The 18465-nt window shown below is 54.9% G+C and overlaps 6 protein-coding genes across 7 annotated transcripts, besides 5 other annotated features; 2 read left to right on the top strand and 4 right to left on the bottom strand.

Annotated features, from left to right (window-relative positions):
- Positions 1-597: 597 nt before the first annotated feature.
- Positions 598-645: a tandem repeat.
- Positions 646-696: 51 nt separating this feature from the next.
- On the top strand, positions 697-3690 carry EKO05_0006489 (uncharacterized protein; the record flags this gene model as incomplete). Its single annotated transcript, XM_038946132.1, has 1 exon — positions 697-3690. One exon carries the CDS (start codon positions 697-699, stop codon positions 3688-3690), a length of 2994 nt encoding a protein of 997 aa, XP_038797983.1.
- Positions 3691-4760: 1070 nt separating this feature from the next.
- EKO05_0006488 (uncharacterized protein) lies at positions 4761-7010 on the bottom strand (the record flags this gene model as incomplete). Its single annotated transcript, XM_038940301.1, has 5 exons — positions 4761-5894; positions 5955-6329; positions 6377-6448; positions 6496-6877; positions 6964-7010. 5 exons carry the CDS (start codon positions 7008-7010, stop codon positions 4761-4763), a joined length of 2010 nt encoding a protein of 669 aa, XP_038797982.1.
- Positions 7011-8145: 1135 nt separating this feature from the next.
- Positions 8146-9930, bottom strand: EKO05_0006487 (uncharacterized protein; the record flags this gene model as incomplete). Of its 2 annotated transcripts, XM_038940405.1 has the most annotated exons (2): positions 8146-8472; positions 8527-9930. In XM_038940405.1, the coding sequence occupies 2 exons, from the start codon at positions 9928-9930 to the stop codon at positions 8146-8148; spliced, it is 1731 nt and encodes a 576-aa protein (XP_038797981.1). The 2 variants fall into 2 exon arrangements, with proteins under 2 accessions (XP_038797981.1, XP_059492794.1); XM_059636811.1 differs by having other exon boundaries at positions 8146-9930.
- Positions 8207-8232: a tandem repeat.
- Positions 9931-10311: 381 nt separating the features above from the next.
- Positions 10312-10341: a tandem repeat.
- A 1028-nt stretch (positions 10342-11369) lies between these two features.
- Positions 11370-12346, top strand: EKO05_0006486 (uncharacterized protein; the record flags this gene model as incomplete). Its single annotated transcript, XM_038940261.2, has 2 exons — positions 11370-11942; positions 12008-12346. 2 exons carry the CDS (start codon positions 11370-11372, stop codon positions 12344-12346), a joined length of 912 nt encoding a protein of 303 aa, XP_038797980.2.
- A 300-nt stretch (positions 12347-12646) lies between these two features.
- Positions 12647-14726, bottom strand: EKO05_0006485 (Deoxyribodipyrimidine photo-lyase; the record flags this gene model as incomplete). Its single annotated transcript, XM_038940317.1, has 2 exons — positions 12647-14066; positions 14119-14726. The coding sequence occupies 2 exons, from the start codon at positions 14724-14726 to the stop codon at positions 12647-12649; spliced, it is 2028 nt and encodes a 675-aa protein (XP_038797979.1).
- Positions 14727-15656: 930 nt separating this feature from the next.
- Positions 15657-15691: a tandem repeat.
- Positions 15692-15893: 202 nt separating this feature from the next.
- EKO05_0006484 (Glutamate decarboxylase) lies at positions 15894-17727 on the bottom strand (the record flags this gene model as incomplete). The annotated part of the gene is made up of 5 exons (XM_038940418.2): positions 15894-16037; positions 16092-16216; positions 16266-16580; positions 16628-17117; positions 17167-17727. 5 exons carry the CDS (start codon positions 17725-17727, stop codon positions 15894-15896), a joined length of 1635 nt encoding a protein of 544 aa, XP_038797978.2.
- A 451-nt stretch (positions 17728-18178) lies between these two features.
- Positions 18179-18205: a tandem repeat.
- Between the last annotated feature and the right edge of the window lie 260 nt (positions 18206-18465).

Raw genomic sequence — 18465 nt, 5'->3', positions numbered from 1 at the left:
CGTGGAGTGACGTGGGTAAGCTTCAAGCTGTATAGGGAAGGTAGCAGAGATAGCGAGGCGGGGTGAAGGTCAGTAGTTGCTTGGCAACAGGACGATGACGACGTCGTGCAAGTGGGTGCATGGGGGAGGTGAAGAGAGACGCTCCGTTCCGTGCTCTTCAGGTCAGGTGCTAGGACAACGTCGAGACTCGAGAGGGTCGAAGCGAGCACCGATGCTTAGGCTCTGCTGCGTACTATGTAGTAGTAGCAGTAGCGCAATACTCCCTGCCCGGAGCCTGGATCCTCCGCATCACGGCTCTCGCCCTTGCCTTGGGCTGGATGGAGAAAGAAAGAGTGGGTCGGCACTACGGCGCATGCGGCTAGCCTGTGGAGGAGGCGCCCAGGTGTCCCCGGGTGCATGCGAGGCGTCCGTCAAGTGGTCGCAAGCTGTGCTGCTGCGTAACCAACAACATCGCGCGGCAGACGGAGCGTCGTTGCTGAGGAGAAGGGGGAAAAGAAAAAAAGAGCACCGGCGGCGCGTACAGGAAGCAGCCACCGGCATCCACCAGACTTTGCGACATCGCCGCCCCTCGGGAGAGCTCACTCGTGCCTTTCTTTGCTCACTCCCTCACTCCCTCACTCCCTCACTCCCTCACTCCCCCACTCCACTCCTTATACATGTTCGCGCCGTCGCTCCCTCCCGCCCACGTTCACCACCATGGCCGCCTTGCCGCCGTCCATGCGGCTGGCGCCTCCTCCTACAGCGCGCCGCGCTCCGTCGCCCATGATGTCGCCCGGCACCCGCAGGGGACGCGTGCTCGGCAGCTCCGAGGACACACACCTCCGCGATCTGTCACCAGAGACCACGCTGCGCGCCCTCACCGAGGAGCCCGTGCCCTTCGATACCACACGTGACGGATACAGAATCTTCGCCTGCATCGACTCCCTCACCGTCGCCGAGCGCGATCTGGGCACGCGTGTCGCCAAGGCTGCGCAGCAGCTAAAGGGCTGGTGCGCTGAGATTGAGCAATGGGGCTGGACAGGCAGCTTCGAACAGCCCAGTGAGCAAGACAAGGAGCAGCGCCGCCGCAGTCTCGAGGCGCGCATCGCAGTGCATGCAGGCAACACAGATGCGCTGGCCACACTCGACTACTGCGGCTCGCTGCTGTCGCTCGAGCTGGAGCAGCACGAGGCACGCCTCGACGACATGGCCGAGGAGCTGTTGAAGCTGGACGTCGACGAGCTGAAGGAGTTTGTGCTGGACATGCACCCCCAGGGCAAGTCACGTCCTTCCTCGGCCGGCTTTGGCGTGAGCCGTGCCAACTACCGACCCATGGACGACTTCTCCTTCCTCGTCACCCAGACGCTCCTCTCTGCTCTCCCTCATCACGCCCAGCTCAAAGACCGCCTCAACACGTGGACCGCCCGTGTGTCGATTCTCCGCTCTGCACCGCGATACCTCGACGACCTCACCCAGGCGCAGAAGGCTATGGGCCTGGGCTGGGACGCTGTTGAGATGCCGACAGACACATCAGATGTAGCTTTCAAGCAGTGGAAGGAGGCCGTCGACACCATCTCGGGCGTGCTGCGCGACAAAGTCAGTGACGTGGGACGGCGTCTCGACAGGATGCTGGACACGTTGGAAGGTCGTGAAGATTGCCTGCCAGAGCGCTGGATCGATGTCTTTGAGGCCATCGAGGCCGATTATGGTCGGTGGGTTCATGAGTCTACAAGAAGAACGATCGAATTCCATGTGCTCAGGCAGTCGAAGCAAACGAGGCAAGGAGACCTGCAGGTGGAGCGGGAGGAGCATCCACCTTCCAAGCAAGAAACGCATTCCGATGTACCCGCGACCCCACGCACGCCGCTGCTGCCCATCGACAAACGTGTACACCAGTTATCGACAGAGGTCCAACTCCGTCGACCAAAGGCACAAGAAGTCGGCGTGCGATCGCCTACTTCAGCCAGAGTAGATTCAGCTCACGTGCCAGAAAATGAGTCGAACCCTGTACTGAACACCTCATCATTCGAAGACAGCACCAACCATGTACCTCACGAAGTTCCTCGACCAGCCTCTGACGCTCGATCACTACAGCCCCAGCCAAGCATTGTTGTCAACGCAGGTAGTCTTGACGCTCTGGACCACCATGTACAATCAATCGCGAGCGTGCGCCCTCACAACCTTGCCTCGGAATCTGCATCACCCCCTACCGACGATGACTACGAGTTTGAAGAAGGCAGCACCGTAGTACACAACGATTTGGACGACAGCCCAAGGGATGCCATCCGTGTCGTTGCGAGTTATGAAAGCCTCTCACATATCCCAGGCAGCGAGGACGGTAGCCCCGCCAGCTTTATGCACAAGTCTGAGCCCAATGTCTTTGCTAACTCTCCGGCACTCACCCGTACGAGTGGACAAGACGGCGAGGTGCCTCAGACCCCACGCTCGCGCCGACAGAGCACAAGTTCTACCTCGTCCAGCACCTCTTTCGATTCCAGTCTTATGAGTACGGTTGAGGAGTCGCCGACAATGCGCGGCGCTGGCAATCGCAGCATCAGAGCCCCTCGACCCGAGCTCAATGCTGCCATGTTGAAGCGTCGACCTGGAAAGGACGCAGCTGCACCCAAAGCAGAGAGCGCGCCCTGGCCACCAACACAGTTTAGTCACAAAAGACCGACCACTGTCGATGATCTTGAACGAAAGATTTCGGATATTTTGACGACAATTCCGGCGCACATCCGTCTTACCTCAGGACCGGGAGCAGATGCACATGAGATTAGACCATCTCGAGGCGTTGGCCACAAAGATAGTAGGGGATATTTGCGTGCCGCTCGCTCTGCAAGTGGCTTGAAAACACCTCAACTTACCTTGTCGCCCGTCAAGAATGAGTTCGAGAATGCCAATACCGGTGCAGGACGCAAGTCTGCAGCCGCAAGAATTGACAATGACATCAAGCTGTATCACCTTACACAACCTGGCAAGGAACAGCCTATCAAGCTTTTCATTCGTCGCGTAGGAGAGAACGGCGAGCGCGTCATGGTCCGAGTTGGCGGTGGATGGTCTGACCTGGGCGAATATTTGCGTCAATACGCCGAGCATCATGGCCGCCGCACGGCAAGTGAGGGCAAATTCGAAGTTCTCGGCCTCGAGGTTCAGAACCCCGAGGTTTCATCGACAAGACCTGGAAGTGCAATGAGCACGACGCGGCGCTCTAGTGGTGGCGGCCGTAAGACTCCAAACACAACACCAGACGCCAAGCTCGCAGGTCTTGGCATTTCAACCACTGACTCCCCGCCACCTCCACTGCCTAGGTTTGAGAGGGACTCCACACCAGTCATTACAGAGGAGGCTGCTACGCCTCCTTCGGACAACCCCCAGAAGTTATGGCATGGAACTGAAGTCGGTCTCGCAGGACCAAAGACGAAAAAGGTCGACCTCACTGGAGAGAAACTAGAGTGGATTGAGGGCATGATGAAGCAGGCGCGCACTGTAAGCAACAGCAGCCTGAACAAATCCATGAAGGAGGATGAGCGCGGGGAAGGCAGAAGCAAGAGCCGGAGCGAGAGTTGCTCGGCTAGTCGATCTACAAGTCGCGCAGCTGCACGACGGCCGGTCCAGGACTTTGTCGATCTGGGCAAGACCGGCAGCACGAGGAGAGTCTTTATGAGAGGAGGAGCTGGTGGCTCCAACGACCGCTTGAACGAGCATTGAGTGTAGGTGCTCTGTTGCGCCGTCCGCGTTGGTGCGCGTATGTTGCTTGGTGGATTACCATTCGTATTGATACCCCGATTATAGATATTATGGATTGGGATTGCAGTTGTACAATAGGGTCTGTTTGGGAGTTTGGTTTCGGCATATAGAAAAAGCTCGCTCAGGCCTGGACTTTGTTTTGTTGAGTATGTTCTACAGGCGCTGGATACATACCTACCCAGGTCACTTTGCTAGAAGTGATGAAAGGAACTCACCTTTTTGATATTTGTCGTTCCGATTCTCCCATCATGTATCCGTCCTTGAGGATCACCCGTGTTGCTGCTCATGCTTCGAGTGAAGTTTGCAGACTCAATATATCGCGCGCTACAGGGCTCACAAGCATCGTTCAAACCAGGTCGAGCCACCGGAATCTGCGATATGTGCCTTTTCTTTCTTAGGCTACCAACACACAGGTCACTCCACATCCCACGCATCCAAACCCGAACACTACCGCAAGCACCGTTACCAAACATCTCACGCTAGCCCCCGCGCCTCGCGGACGGTCCAAAGAAGCGACCCTAGCCCTCGCCGCAGTTTGTGTAGCCCTACTCGGCACTGCTGTTGCCTGCTGGCCATCCAGTCGGCCAAGATGCCTACGCACGCCATTCTCTAACAGGCGTAACGTAACTCCACCCGCGTTCCAACGATACGGGTACTTGAGTACTGGTCCTCACATCGAAGGCTCTCCCTCGCACCACTGATATCTTCGCCCCTGAGATATCCATGTTCGGGGTTCTCGCACGATGCCATACGCGATGGGACGTTGCGAGATCGCGAGCAGGCCAGGCAACAGCTGCAAGAGCGGTACGAGGAGTTGCTTGAGATGAGGCGGCAGACGTTTTTGGAAGAAGAAAGAAAAGGAAGCGTTGTTTTTCCGGGCTTAGGCTTATATACGTACTAGAAATGCCATGCTGCGCAAGGAAGAAAAGGGTTGCGGAATGTTTTTCGTGATGCATCATGTTCGTTCGCTCTCATCGCTCTGTTCTAGTCTCGCTGGCGTTCTCGGGTGCCATACCCTCCCTTTTGCCATGTCAGTGGGCCACGGGCATATATCCGCCGGGCCCCCTGCCGGGCGTCATGGACGGGCTCTGCAGCGGCGGCGTTTGCACTCCCTCCTCGATGCCATGAGCGCTGTCCCCGAGGTGGCGGGAGCTGTACTCTGTGTTCTCCTTGGACAGCTCGAGCGTATCGGCGTGGATGCTCCAGCCGGCCGACTTGCGGTGGCCCTTGAGCTCCGGTCTTCCGTGGTGTACGTTTCCCCTTTCCACGTCGTCCGTCATGTGGACTTGGCCGTGGCTTTCGCCGTGACTGCCGCCGTGGTGGTGCTCTTCCTCGAACTCGAGCGCGTAGGGCTCGCCGGACTTGAAGAGCCGCCAGTTGCACCAGAGAGAGGCGAGCTTGTCGCAGCAAAGAACAATGAATAGCAGCACCACGGCCATGGGAAGGATGGCTGGAGAGTTGAGGAGGTCGAATAGCCTTTGCTTGTTGGCGAGGACGGCGAGCGATGCTGCGCCAGCTCCGAGTACAAGACAACGAACGAGGACTGAGACGTAGTCAAAGACGTCGACCTTGTGGCGGCGAATCAAGAAGAGGAAGACGATAAGCGAGATGACCAGGACGCAGAAGCAGGACCAGAAGTAAAGGTAGGTGAGCTTCCAGCTCTTCTCAGCGATTTGGATAGGCTCAATGTATTTCTCCAGTTTGTCGATTGGCATCTTGACGCCGAGACCGGAGTAGATACCATTCGAGATGGCATTTCCAATGTAGTTGAACTCCTCAGGCCAGAGTCCGCTGTTGTAGCTTGTTACGTTTTGTGGAGAGCAGATGCCAGTGGCGTTTCCGATGTTATAGACGCTGTACATAATGTCGTCGTAGTATCCGTACGTATCGAGCTTGGACTTGAACTGGTAGTATTCCACCATCTTAGTAAGTGCATCTCGTAATTTGACTCCATCCAGCTGTTGCTCGCACATTTTGTGCAAATCTGCGGTGCCCTTAGCAGCGTTTTTCAGGACGTAGCGTGCCATTGCAATTTGTTGTGCACCCTCGACCACGCCGACAATGGCGAGTTGAAACGGGAAGTGGAGCAACGACCAGACTTGCTGACGGATGGTTCCGTAGTGGCCGTGAGGGAAGTTGTCGAAGTAGAGTGCCCAGAGGAGGACCTACACGTAGAGTAGTGAGCAAGTGGTTCATGTGTGGTAAACGAAGGGAAGCAAACTTACTAGGATGACAATGATACACATGACAAGGAAGCAACCCTCAGAGTCGAGACCTGACTTGCCCATGATTCTGCCAACTGTCTTTGTGACTCCAATGGCTCCTTCACCAATGACGATGATGGTAAGCAAGCTCATCCGCTCCATCAGATGCGTCTTCTTGAAGCTGAGCATGCGCCAAAAGCACGAGATGGTGATGACTATGACAGCTTCGGCCACCATGACAGCATACCAGACCATGTACAAGTTTCGAGGGGCTATTACAGTGGGCCTGTAAGTGGGAGTCATGGCAGCGAAGGCGCCGGTGCCGACTAGGTAGGTAACAACCATCAAGCCAAGGGGTAGGTACAATTTAGAGTACTTGGCTCTCCACGTGTAGAACTGAGTCAATCAGTAAAGGAAACAGCGTAACAATAGACACGACTCACAAGCACTACCATGTACTGGATGGCAAGCAGTCCTCTGCTGATGATCAGGGTGTAACAGAGAATGGAGAAGTTCTGAATCTCGTTAGATGTCAATGTAGTATAGATGCTCGGTAGCTTACCTTGTTGTTGGCCTTGCCAGATGGATTGAAAGACGAGCCAGCGAGAGCCAGACCAACAAAGGTAATGAACTGTATGGTCTTGCAAATGCGCTCATAGAGCGAGTCTCGTGCGAAGCGGACATCGTGAAGTGTGATCTGGAACCAAGTCGCCCACAGAATCCCAAAGAAACCGATGTATGCGAGGAGGTAGTCGATGTCGGAGATGGAGTGGTAAGCGGTGAACGTCGCAAGGTTGGCCACAAAGAACAGATCGAAGAAGAGCTCGACCGAGTTGGCTTCGTGTCGTTGCGAAAAGACAAGGTTCTCTTGATCGGCGCCTGTCAACGGTGACTCGATGAAGGGTGTCGTCTTGTGCAGCCGTTTGAGATGCTTCTCAGCATCGCTACGCGTAGTCAGTATGAAAGTCAATCCTGGTCTAGCATCGGTAGCATACACGTCTCTCTGCACGTAGTTAGCTTCAGGATATACAATCGGTCGATCATGCTTGCCTTCTTGCCATGGAAGCTCCAACCCATTCTCGCGTTCTTTTTACCCACTACAGCAATGAAGTTGTAGGTTTGATTGAAAAGGCAACAATGGGTTGACAAAAGACCCGCCGTGATACAGCATCTCAAGACCGCAGGTCATCCTGGCATTTATCTGAACCTCTGCACGACGCTATCACCACGCATGTTCAAGTGCAGTCTAGTCTAGTGCTGCGCTCATGCAGCGTTACCAATGCACGCACGCATGTCAATTGCAGTGCACTGCGGCTTGTCCGGGTCTGTGCTTTCATAGAAAACGCATGGAGCTGAACAGTCAAGTTGGGAGAAGCTTCACTGCCAAGCGGGACTCGACCGGGTTTCAGCCCAACACTGGCAGCGCCACGCTGCAAGAAGAGATGCATCGCAGCCAGAGATTCAGAATAAGGTCCGTAAACAACATCACTAGTGTTGAACCATGCATGCGGGCTCCTTCACAGCCACTAAAATCTCTCGGCGATACTCAGCTCTTCTTGGCAACAAAGCTTCGACACCATCTCGACTTTCGAGTCAGCAGCGGAGGACCCGCGTGTGGCTTTGAACACAGCGCACTGTAGCCAGCCTCACGACTACCTTATGCAGTGGTGCAGACTGCTACTGTAGACTCGTGATACGGACTCTGAGTTGGCACGGCGCCTTCGTGGTCTAGAGGTGTACATTCATGTGATGGTGTTCGTCAGTACTTGAAGATGGCGGCGTGGCGCTCCAGAGCTACCACTGCAGCCCCCAAATTCCGCTGCTGTTGGCAGCCTTACCGGGAGGCCTTAGTATCGTGAGATTTCGCCATACCCTATCGTCCGATTGGTAATCTCGTGTGTTCTTGTCTAGTAGCCATTAGGGACGACACGATCCACGTCTCAACGGACTTGTCATCTATTCCATGGGCTTACTACAATACGCTTTTTCTAAGGAATCAGGGAAGTAACTTGCGATTGTACGCTCGCTCTCGTAGGACCGAGAGTAGAAGTGGACAGTGTTGGGAAGAATCCAACGTGTTGCCCCTTCTGAGGCAAGGAAGTATCTATTGCAGAAGTTCTACTTTACTGGCAACCAAACAACGCCGCGCTCATCTATGCCGATGGGATATGCAGATTATCTATGTAATACACGTCTATACAGTGTAATGCGATCACTTGCGCAGCAGGCCAGAACGCTCGTTTGTATCTTGCCTGTCGTGGCCGATGTCTTCTTCCTCGTCCTCGTCCTCGTCCTCGTCGCTCCACCCTTCGGCCTCAAGATTCTCACCACGGATGCCGAAACTCAGGAAGAACCCCAGCAAGGAGATGCCAGCAAAGATGCCGAAAGGTATCGCTTCTCCTTTGGGTTGAATCTTCGTTGCTGCAGTGAAGAGCGATCCTGAGATAAAGGGACCAGCAGCGCGACCTGCAGCTGAGAGGGTCTGGGCCAGTCCATTAAGGGTACCCAGTACGTTGTGGTTGGGTGCTGAGTTGGTGATCTAATTCTGTATTAGCAAGGTGGAGTCATCGTAAGCAACGAGTGCACAGCTTACCAAGAGCAGAGCAGCTGTCAAGCCACCGACACCCGCGATTGTCTTGATGACGAGTACGACACCAAGCTCGAACCACAACCAAGCGGTCCCTGGATTGTCCTTGTAGCCCACCCAGGGCATCAAGCTGAAAGCTGCAACGAAAAAGGCCAAACTGGCCCTGTATGCAATCTTGTTGCCCAGCTTGCCGCGAAGCTTGCCAAAGATACCCACTTGGAAAACAATGGTAATGGCCCCCGCAAAAGACAGCGACAGTCCAACGGCCTCAGGCTTCAGCCCTCGTCCCGTTGGCTCTACCTCCTCGGCGAAGATGGGATACAACGAGTTGTAGGAGATGTTTGCGAGCTGGAAGATGGTGTATGTGACAAGGAGCAGGACTGTGTCTCGGTTGAGAATCTCCTTGCTTGTCAGCTCGCCATTGGTCTCTGGGAAGAGAGCAGCTGCGACTCCGTCCGAGTCAGCATCAGATGTGTCGTCTAGATCCTCGTCCTCTTCTTCAATGCCGTCCAAGTGCTGCGAGTGGTGGCTCTTCTGCCTGACTAGCCAGCGTGGTATATAGGATGGGCGTGTGGAGCTTGTGAATTGCCAAATGCGTGTGAAGAGGTTTCCTATCCGCTTGCCAAGGGGTGGTAGATCTCTCGCTTCCTCCAGACTCTCCTCGAGAAAAAGCATGCACACTACAAGATCGATGCCGAGAACAAGAGCCGAGAACAGGTTTGGCAGCAAGTAGGGGAATGGGTTGGGCTTTCCCCCATCGAGAGGGTTCTTGTAAAAGACCAACAGGCCTCCCACGATGGGTCCAGTGATTCCGCCGATGCCATAGACGACCGGTAGGTACGTGAAGGCCCGTGACTGGTTGCTGCGGTCGGTGATCTCGCCCAAACAGGTAGACACAACACCGGAGTTGCCGTTCACTATTCCCATGACTGCTTGCACGAGAACGGCCTGCCACAAGGTCCTGCAGAAGCCAAACGCGAGGAACGACAACAGGGTCAGAAAGGTGCCTGTGAGTATGACGGGCTTCCTCCCGATCTTGTCTGACAGCCAGCCCCAGAAGAAGTTTGTGGTGAACTGAGCTAGGGCGAACGAGGATGCAATGAGGCCAACGTACAAGCCCGTCTGGCCATCCTTGACCTCGGGGAAGCCTTTTGTCATCTCGGGCAGGTAGGGGCTGATGGAATTGAGGGCCGTCTGCTCGGCCAGCGCAATGATGGCCAGCACGATGAGCTGCCTCTTGGGCAGCGGGGACTCATGGTGTTGGTCGTCCGGCTCCGAGCCGCTGGCAGGTCCATTTGGCGGCGAGTTGGACGGCCGGGGGCCCCGTGACGTGGGTGGTTTCGTGGGGAAGGTCTGGTAGTGCAGCGTCGACGACTTGCGCTTGTCGATGGGTGGCCGTCGTCCGCTCATGGCGAGGCGCACGCGGGCGGTCGGGGGTCGTCGCTAGGAGCAGTTGGCCTCGTCGAGGCAGAGCTATGCGCTGCGATTACTGCATGCGTCAAGAGGCTCGAAGAGGGGTGGCGGTGCAGCTGGCAGAGGTGAAGGTGCACGCCGTGCACGCTATGTGTGAAAAGACAAGCTGCTGGCTGCGCGTGCGTCATACCCGCGCTTTGGGCAAGGCCCAGCTGAGCTTTCGGCTTGTCGGTGACGGCAGGAACCCGCACCTGCCTCGTCGATCACCGCGTGCTCATTTGTCAACCATCAACCATCTCAACCGACATCTCATACGGTACCACGCTGTCACTCATCATGTTCGCTTCCACAAGAGACACTGGATGCACGTGGACGCGGTCGTGCTCGTGCTCGTGCTCGTGCTCGTGCCGCGCTCCTCGTGGTCGTGGTCGTCGCTGCCAATCACCAAGATGCCTATTGGCCAAGCCTCCACCTGGGACCCACGCAGAGGACATGCCATTGCAAGGCGCACAAGGCTTTATAACCCCCAACGTTCCTTGACAGGTGCTGTACGCGCTGAGCACAGCCAAGATCCCGCTCCAACAACGCCGATATCCGTGGGAGTCCTTGGCACCAACACCTAGAAGCCGTTACTCTGCTGCATGTCCGTCCTACTTGGAGCAACACGACCACGTCGGTGAGCAACTCGGGACTCGGTACTCGGTACATGCAGATAGATGACCGGTGCAACCGAATCCGCGGCATGCCTTCAGTCGCCCAATGCGAGGTGATCCTACCCATGTCGACTGCGCCGCACGTGTTGGCTTACGTCTTGGCTAATATGGCAAGCAACATCTGAATGCTCACGCTCATCTATCCAGCTTATGCTTCCACACACTATGTGAACAGCAATCTCGCCTGCATGTGCCTCTGGAGGTCTGGTTTGATCATAGCCGCTGAGCTCCACACTGCCGTCCCGCATCCTTCGACGCCGTTCCAACATGATATGGCCTGGCCACGCCGCACAACAAAGACATTGATCCTTTGCGCGTGTTTCATCATCTATAACTTGCTCACTCACCGGGCCTGGATCTCTACTCCGAACCGCTGGCGCATGCGCCTCAATACCTAGAGATTGATCAAAGGCACGGCAACTGCAATGCTGCAAAGTGGAGTCGGATTCTGCGCCCGGAGGTGGTCGTTAACATGGCCCTTTCATCATGCAATGCGACATAAGAAGCAGTGGTGAGGCTTGAGGGAGATTCCAGTCCTATAAACTGTCTTGTCTTTCCCTCTCTCTTCTCTTGCTGTCACCCCAGCTTCTCTTGCATCCTCGTCTCAAAAACTTCGCTTTTAGTCATTCCCGTTTTTTTTTTGCCTACTCTCCTGATACGCCAGAACACATTCTCCCAGCACCTACACCCAACGCCAGCTTGATCGAGATGCGTGTCTCCACCATGATGCCGCTCCTCGCGGCTATCCCCTCAGCACTCGCCGCACCACAGCAACCAGAGTTCACCAACACCACTGTTCTACCCACACACTTCGCCATGCTTCTGTTTCCACACTTCCAAGCTCTCGATGTATTTGGCCCGCTGGACGTTCTTAACACCCTGTCCATGCTCTACAGCAACAGTACCACAATGACCCTCACTTTGCTCAGCAGAACCATGGACCCGGTAGGAACCACAATCAAAGGCATGCACGGCAAAGGCAACTTCGGTGAAGAGATTCTCCCGACCAACACCTTCGCCAGTGTCCTTGCCAAGAAGATGAACTTTCAAGCCAGCCCAGGTAAAGCCCACGATCAAATGGCAGCGAAAAGCCATGGTGGAGGGAACGGCGATGGCTGGGGCAACGGATACGCCCGTCGTCACGAAGGACACTCACCTACGACACCCCAAGGGCCGCCAATGAACCACACCATGCCCATAGACAACGACATCGAGGTTCTGCTCGTCCCTGGCGGCGGCGGCACAAGGCAGAACATGACGGAAGAAATCGCTTTCGTCAAGGAAATCTACCCCAAGGTACGCCCATGCCCCCTCCTGCCTTCTTGCCCTCGAAGAGCAACACCGCTAACCAATGCCCGCAGCTGAAGTACATCATCTCCGTCTGCACAGGCGCCACGATCCTCTCTCGCGCGGGGGTCCTTGACGGCAAGAAGGCGACGACCAACAAGCGTGCCTGGCCGTGGGCCACCTCGACAGGGCCCAAGGTAGAGTGGGTGCCCTCGGCACGCTGGGTCGAGGACGGCAATGTCTTTTCTTCAAGCGGCATCTCGGCTGGTATTGACGTCACGTTTGCTTGGGTCGGCAGGGTGTACGGCGAAGAGGTCGCGGATTATCTCGCCAACAGTATCGAGTATGAGCGCTGGACGGACCCGCACAAAGATCCCTTTGCCAAGGTGTGGGATGTGCCTGGTGCGGTGTGAGGCGGTGGTGGTGGATTTGCCGGTCGTTGGGTGCGCGTTGTCGGGCGTGGCCTTACGAAAAGTCTGAAATGGGGCGCATGCTGTGCTTGTCGTGCGAGAGGTTGTGACCATAATATTTACTTCATGTCCGTCTTGCGAAGGCAACTCTTATACAATTTGAATAGTACGACGAATTGAACTTGTTGCACTCACTGATCATGCTGGAATCGAACGTATATCGTATCGATAGAAAATCTCGCGCTAAAATACCAACACCAAAGCACCGGAACCTTCCCGTCGTCGGTCAACCAAACCCACAGATCATTGAGAGCTAACGATTGTCGGGCCGTTTGGCACATGCTGCTTCTCCTCATTAGCACCTCTCCTGTACTCTCGGCGCTGTTGCTGCCGTTGCTGCTGTTGGCCTCCACGATGACCTCCTCTTCCTGGTCCTCCGCCGCCGCCGCTTCCGCCTCGGCCAGGCCGTGTGCCTCCACGTCCTGGACCGCCTCGTCCACGTCCAAAGGAGAAGTTGATATTCACGAGAGGTCGTTCGACCCACTCGAGGCCTTTAAGGCCCATGCTCTCCTTTTCCCATTCCGTGAGCTTGTTGGCCTGATACAAGCCCATGAGCTGCTGCTTATCAATCTCCTCTTTCCCTTGACCAACGGACTTGGTCAGCTTGACGCTTCGCAGCTCGGGGACCCATGCCTTGATGTATTCGCCACGCGGGTCGTAATCGAGCGCTTGCTTGACCGGGTTGAAGACACGGCCTTGTCTGGGGTCGTTGCCCACGCCAGCCACGTATTGCCAGTTGCCCCAGTTGCTGCATACGTCGTAGTCTGTCAGCATGCATTCGTACCATTCTGCGCCAATTCGCCAGTCGATTTCGAGATGTGATGCCAGGAAAGACGCAACGTTTTGTCGTGCGCGGTTCGATGTGTAGCCTGTGAGGAAGAGTTCGCGGTTTGACGCGTCGATGAGGCCAACTCCTGTTCTCCCTGAGCGGAAACGGCCAAATGTCTCTATTGTCTTGACGGGGTCGCTGCCTGGGGTGGATTTGTCGAGCCGTCGCCAATTCTTCGGTGGTGGTGGGGTTTTGTTGTTTCTACTTTCCTCAGGACGAATGCCGTAGATATGGAACATCGCTGGGCCAAATTTCCGCATGCAAAGACGCATATAGTCCCGCCACAGTAGTTCGAACCTGACAGCAGCTGTGCCCTCATTCTCTCCTTGGCCGTAGCCTGGAATGTCTTTACCGGCCCCTCGCCCTTCTTCAAAATCTATCATCGCCCAATGTACCTGCCGTGCTGTGATATGTCCCTGTGCGAGGAAAGCGGAGAGCTTGGTACTGAAGTCACGTCCGAGCATGCCGTTGCGTGTAGCCTTGTATGAGCTCATCGCTCCGCTGGATATAAGATGCGATATTCGCTCTTGCCCGTAGGATTCACCTCCTGTAAAAGGATGTGCTGACTCGACGTTGCTCGGCCATTTGGGGGGTACTGCCAAGCCGTATGTAGGATCTTTTTGGAGGGGAGCTAGGAGGGCTTTCAGGAGACTCTCAAAACTTGAGGGTATACTAAAAGGTGATTGCTGAGGGGGGGTATTGGGCGGCAGTGGTGGCAACTGTGTAGGTGCTGGTAAGGTGCTGCGGGGTTGGTCGCGTAGTGGTTCGACAGATTTGCGGAACGATGTGTAGATGTTTGGGAGATCGGATATGCTGTCGAAGGGGAGGTCGCGACTATGACGTGTTAGCACACGAATACGTAGGGAGCAAGCATAGAGGAACGCACTCGTCAACGTAGTACTTCTCGTCGCTCCAAAGCTTGAAATCAACCCCGCTTTGTTTCGCAATCCCTTTCACAAGCTGTTCCTCTTCCTTCTCTTCCGTAGCCTCATCGGCGGCCATCCAAACTCCAGAAATTTCACCTCTCGAGTCGCCGCTCTTTGAGTAGTATTCAAGAATGTTCTTGACAACATCGCTAACCTTTCCGACTCTTAACTGTAGACCGGAACCGCACCCGAGGCCTTCGAGTGTTTGCTTCAGATTCCACACTCCCTCGGCGACGAATCTTGCGCGATGGGGTCCGGTACGCCATATTTTCGCGACTTGGCTGCGTGCTTCGGGGTATGGCGATTGCTCAAACGAAGAGGAGAGGAAACCTGAGACCTCAAACTGTTGTGCAGGAAAGATGTACACGGGCAGTAAATGTGTAAACGAGGTGCCACGGTGCTCCGAGGTCAGGGAGTCGTCTCTTGTGCTTGTATCTGTGTTGGACAAGGGGGTGGGGTCCCGCTGGCGCGTGACTTGTCGTGAAGCGGCTGTGAAGATTGGGTTGTCTGAGAGGCGAACATCGCGACGCAGGATGTAAAGCAAGATACGCGGCTTCTCGTCGGCCATGATTGAATAGTCGCTGCTAGTGTTGGGACACCGACGGGAACACGAAGAACAGAGAGAGAAGTTGCAGGCGTTGCACAGCGGCCAGGAACTGCTGCGTCGTAACATCAAAGAGAAGCGACTCATTGACGAATTGACTTGGGCTCACGGACGAATCGACTTGATGCAATCGAGATCGATCATAGCGGTGGCCACAGGCGAAGGAGAGCCTACGTACGGGCTGCGATGTTCAAGAGCCGCGATGCGTCATGACACGATCGTGGAAGCCGAGCCATGTTCCACCGAAAGATCTAGGGCACGAAGCCGCTGGCACTAAAAGAAACCCTAACATGTCATCTGTCAGCTATATCAGGACGCCTCGTCCCAAGGGAGCGCACATGTATGGGACTGAGGAGATCCGTTTCAAGGCAGCAGGCTGGTCATGGTTGGTGCAGCATCTCGGGGCAGGGTATGACATGGGCCCTGTCAGGACAGCCAGAACACGTGCGCATCATTGGCCGACAACCACTGCAGGGACGCACGCAAGAGCGAGTTTGGGACGGGCCGAAAAGTCGTGGGCGTCGTCTTGATGGCGATGGTCGTGCTGCCACCAAAGCGGGCCTTGGATCGCGAGAAGCCTGACTGATGTCCCCGTTGTCTCGATGCACCAGGCCTGAAGCAGACTCGCCGCACAGATCGCCACGTGCCAAGGCCTCAACATGGCCAATAACGCGCGCACATCGCCGCAGATCTGGCGGCGATGCTTGATCTTGCGTTTCTTCGATTTTTGGAGCAGATCGCGCACACCGCACCCGAGCGGCCGTTTGCGCCGCCGCCCATCCAGTAGTCGCGGCTGATGTTCCTGCATGGGTGCCCATGGTCATCATTGTACGGACTCGTCGACTTGACATGTTGCGCTCGGCTCGTGGCTCCGACAAATTCCGTGGAGATGCTTGCTGCTGCTGCTGCTGCTGCTGCTGCTGTTGCTGAGTCGACGTTGACGACTGTCCGATGGGGTAGCGAAGCAGAAAACCTGTCGCTGGCTTCCTTCCACAACTCGTTTCACGTGCTGTCGAAGCTTCCTACACATCATGCATGTACGATCTGACAAAGCCACCGATTTCCATTTTGGCCTAGACTCCTTGGATCCTGCCTGATCACTTGCATGAATCCCGCAGACGATGAAGCTCGCTAACACACAGATCGGTGAATTCCCTCATGCATCGCCCTCTTGGCCTTGTGCCTGTTGTGCGCTCGGTGTCCAAGAGAGGCATGCGACTTCTCCGCGCTGGCGTTCGACTGCTGCCAGGCTGCCACGTCGGTTGCATCCGTTCTCTGTACGCATGTCAGCAAAGCATCGCCAAAGGTCTGGTGTGGGCCATGTTGTACCTGCAACTGCTCCATGACTTGACACATATCCGTCACCAATCGATCAATCATATCCAGAGACAAGCTCTCGCGTACAACAACTCGCAAAATCTCGGTCTTCTCCTCGTTTGGCGGCAGCGGGTAGTCTACCCCCGTGTTAGCCACAGTGCGCCACACTGCTAAAGACGTACTTACTCGGGATGATGTATTGCTTAGCGCGCAATAGGTTGCTGACTGACTCTTGCTTCACGTGCGGATATGCCTTCTTGAAGTCGTCGGTTAAGGTGAAAGCCACTACAGGGAGTCCGGCATTGTAGGCTGCACTGTTCTCTCCCTCGTCGTACTGCTTCTTGCCCTTTTCAAACTTTACGTCTCCCTTCTTTCGGTGAATATCACTGACACAGCGGAACCAGCCGGTGTGCTCCAGCGCCCTACTCAACAGGCGGGCATTGGCGAGCGTGTTTTCCATGATGCTGCGGAATCCATTGAATCCTAAGTGGATCAGGTTGTCTAGTCAAGTTAGTCTTGCTGTCGTACACAGTGATCGTATGACCTACAATACTGTGCGATGATCTGTGCTCCTGGTCGCGAGAAATTGAGCGTGTACGACTCTTCTGTACCACCGAGGTAATGCAGCTCGAAAACCAAGTGCTTCGGCAGGTAGCTCTCGTCTCGCCAGATGATCCAACCAACACCAGCGTACACAAGACCAAACTTGTGGCCACTCGTGTTGATAGATTTGACGCGAGGGAGCTCAAAGTTCCACTTCTTGCCGGCCTTAGCATGCGTGAACGGTGCGATGAAACCTCCAGATGCAGCGTCAACATGAATGGGAATATCGTGGCCCGTCTCCTTCTCAAACGCGTCCAGAATATCGTTGATCTCCTCTACAGGCTCGTAGTGACCTGTGTACGTACTACCCAAGATCACAAAAACACCAATCGTGTTCTCGTCGATATTTTCCTTGACCAGCTTCGGGTCTAAGCGGTACGAAGAGTCCTCGGAAACAGGCAAAATTCTAGCCTCAACCTCAAAGTAGCGGGCAAACTTCAGATGGTCAGCGAGGAAAAAGAGGAAAAAAGTTATCGTTCTGTACCTTTTCAAGAGCAACCTGTGCATTGGCGCCCATGATGATGTTCGGCTTGGACGTGTCCTTGCCCTCAGCCATGCGCTTCTCTTGCCAGCGTCTCTTCATTGCCAGCCCACCAAGGTGAATGGCTTCACTGGAGCCCGTCGTTGCTGATCCGATAGCCTTTTCGCCTTTTTGGACGCCCCAGAGATGAGCAATGATTGAGATACAACGTGCGTGCATGTCCATCATCGCGGGGTACTCATCGGCATCTGACATGTTCTTTGAGATGTTCTCGATCATCAACGCTTCGGCTTCACGCTCCATGTATGTTCCTACGAACGAGGCCAAGTTCAAGTTGGGCCGTCCATCAAGATCAAGCTCATCTTTGAGCAGCTGGTGCACAGTATCTGCGGGCGCGCCATCCTGAGGGATCTTGTATTTCGAAAGCTCAACACTGGCGGCATACCTGCTCGAGTAGGGAGTAGTATGGCTGACTCCTCGCTGGTGTGCACCAGCCTTGTGCAGTGGATGATCTTTCAGTGTCTTAATAAGCTCATCAGGGTCGACGTGTCGTGCGAGAGCCATTGTGAATAGAGCTTGTTTGAATAAGATACTAGCTGAATGTTAAAGTGAGGTTGGTTCGATCCTCAGTGCACAACGCAAACGCAAACAGTAGTATATAGGTAAACGGCAATGACGACATGACGCGTCAATTCATGAAAGCACTTGCCCTCTTGCTGCACGTTTCCGTACCCTCCGCAGCATTACTAAAGATGCATTCGGTCTCCCAAAAAGCTTGATCGAGGCTTGGAAGAAGCTTGTTTTACCAGAATATGGGACTACGAAGCACTCTCCACTCAATGGACGAATCGAAACTCTGCCATGAGGTGTATTCAGCAAGGTACAGTTCATCTGCATCCAATAGTAGTAGGAGGAGAAGCTGCGCCTTGTTCCCGGAGATCCACAGCATCGCGATTCTGTAGAGAAAATAGCGCATTCCACAGAAATGACGATGATGGATGACGAAATGTTCTGCACAAACACACAAACACACAAACATAACCCCGAGTCAACTAAGCGAGCGTACCAATGCCTGAGCTAAGGAAGTGGAGAAATATGGAAGCAATCGTCACGTGACCAAGCATATGAGCTGCTGTATCTCAAAACTATCTTTTTGCGAACGCTTTACTTCAATGTTGGTTTCCAGCATTCACAAATGCACCTGACTTTCAAACAAAATGATCCCTATCAGTTTGGAGGTAATGTCAAATACCCCGCGCCGAGACAGCAACCGCGCCATTGCGTCATCGGTCGTCGTCGTCG

The sequence above is a fragment of the Ascochyta rabiei genome, chromosome 10 (assembly GCF_004011695.2).
Source record: "Ascochyta rabiei chromosome 10, complete sequence".
Taxonomy (NCBI): Eukaryota; Fungi; Ascomycota; class Dothideomycetes; order Pleosporales; family Didymellaceae; genus Ascochyta; species Ascochyta rabiei.
Note: the sequence above shows the minus strand (reverse complement) of the source record. Positions and strands in the feature narration are given on the sequence as shown.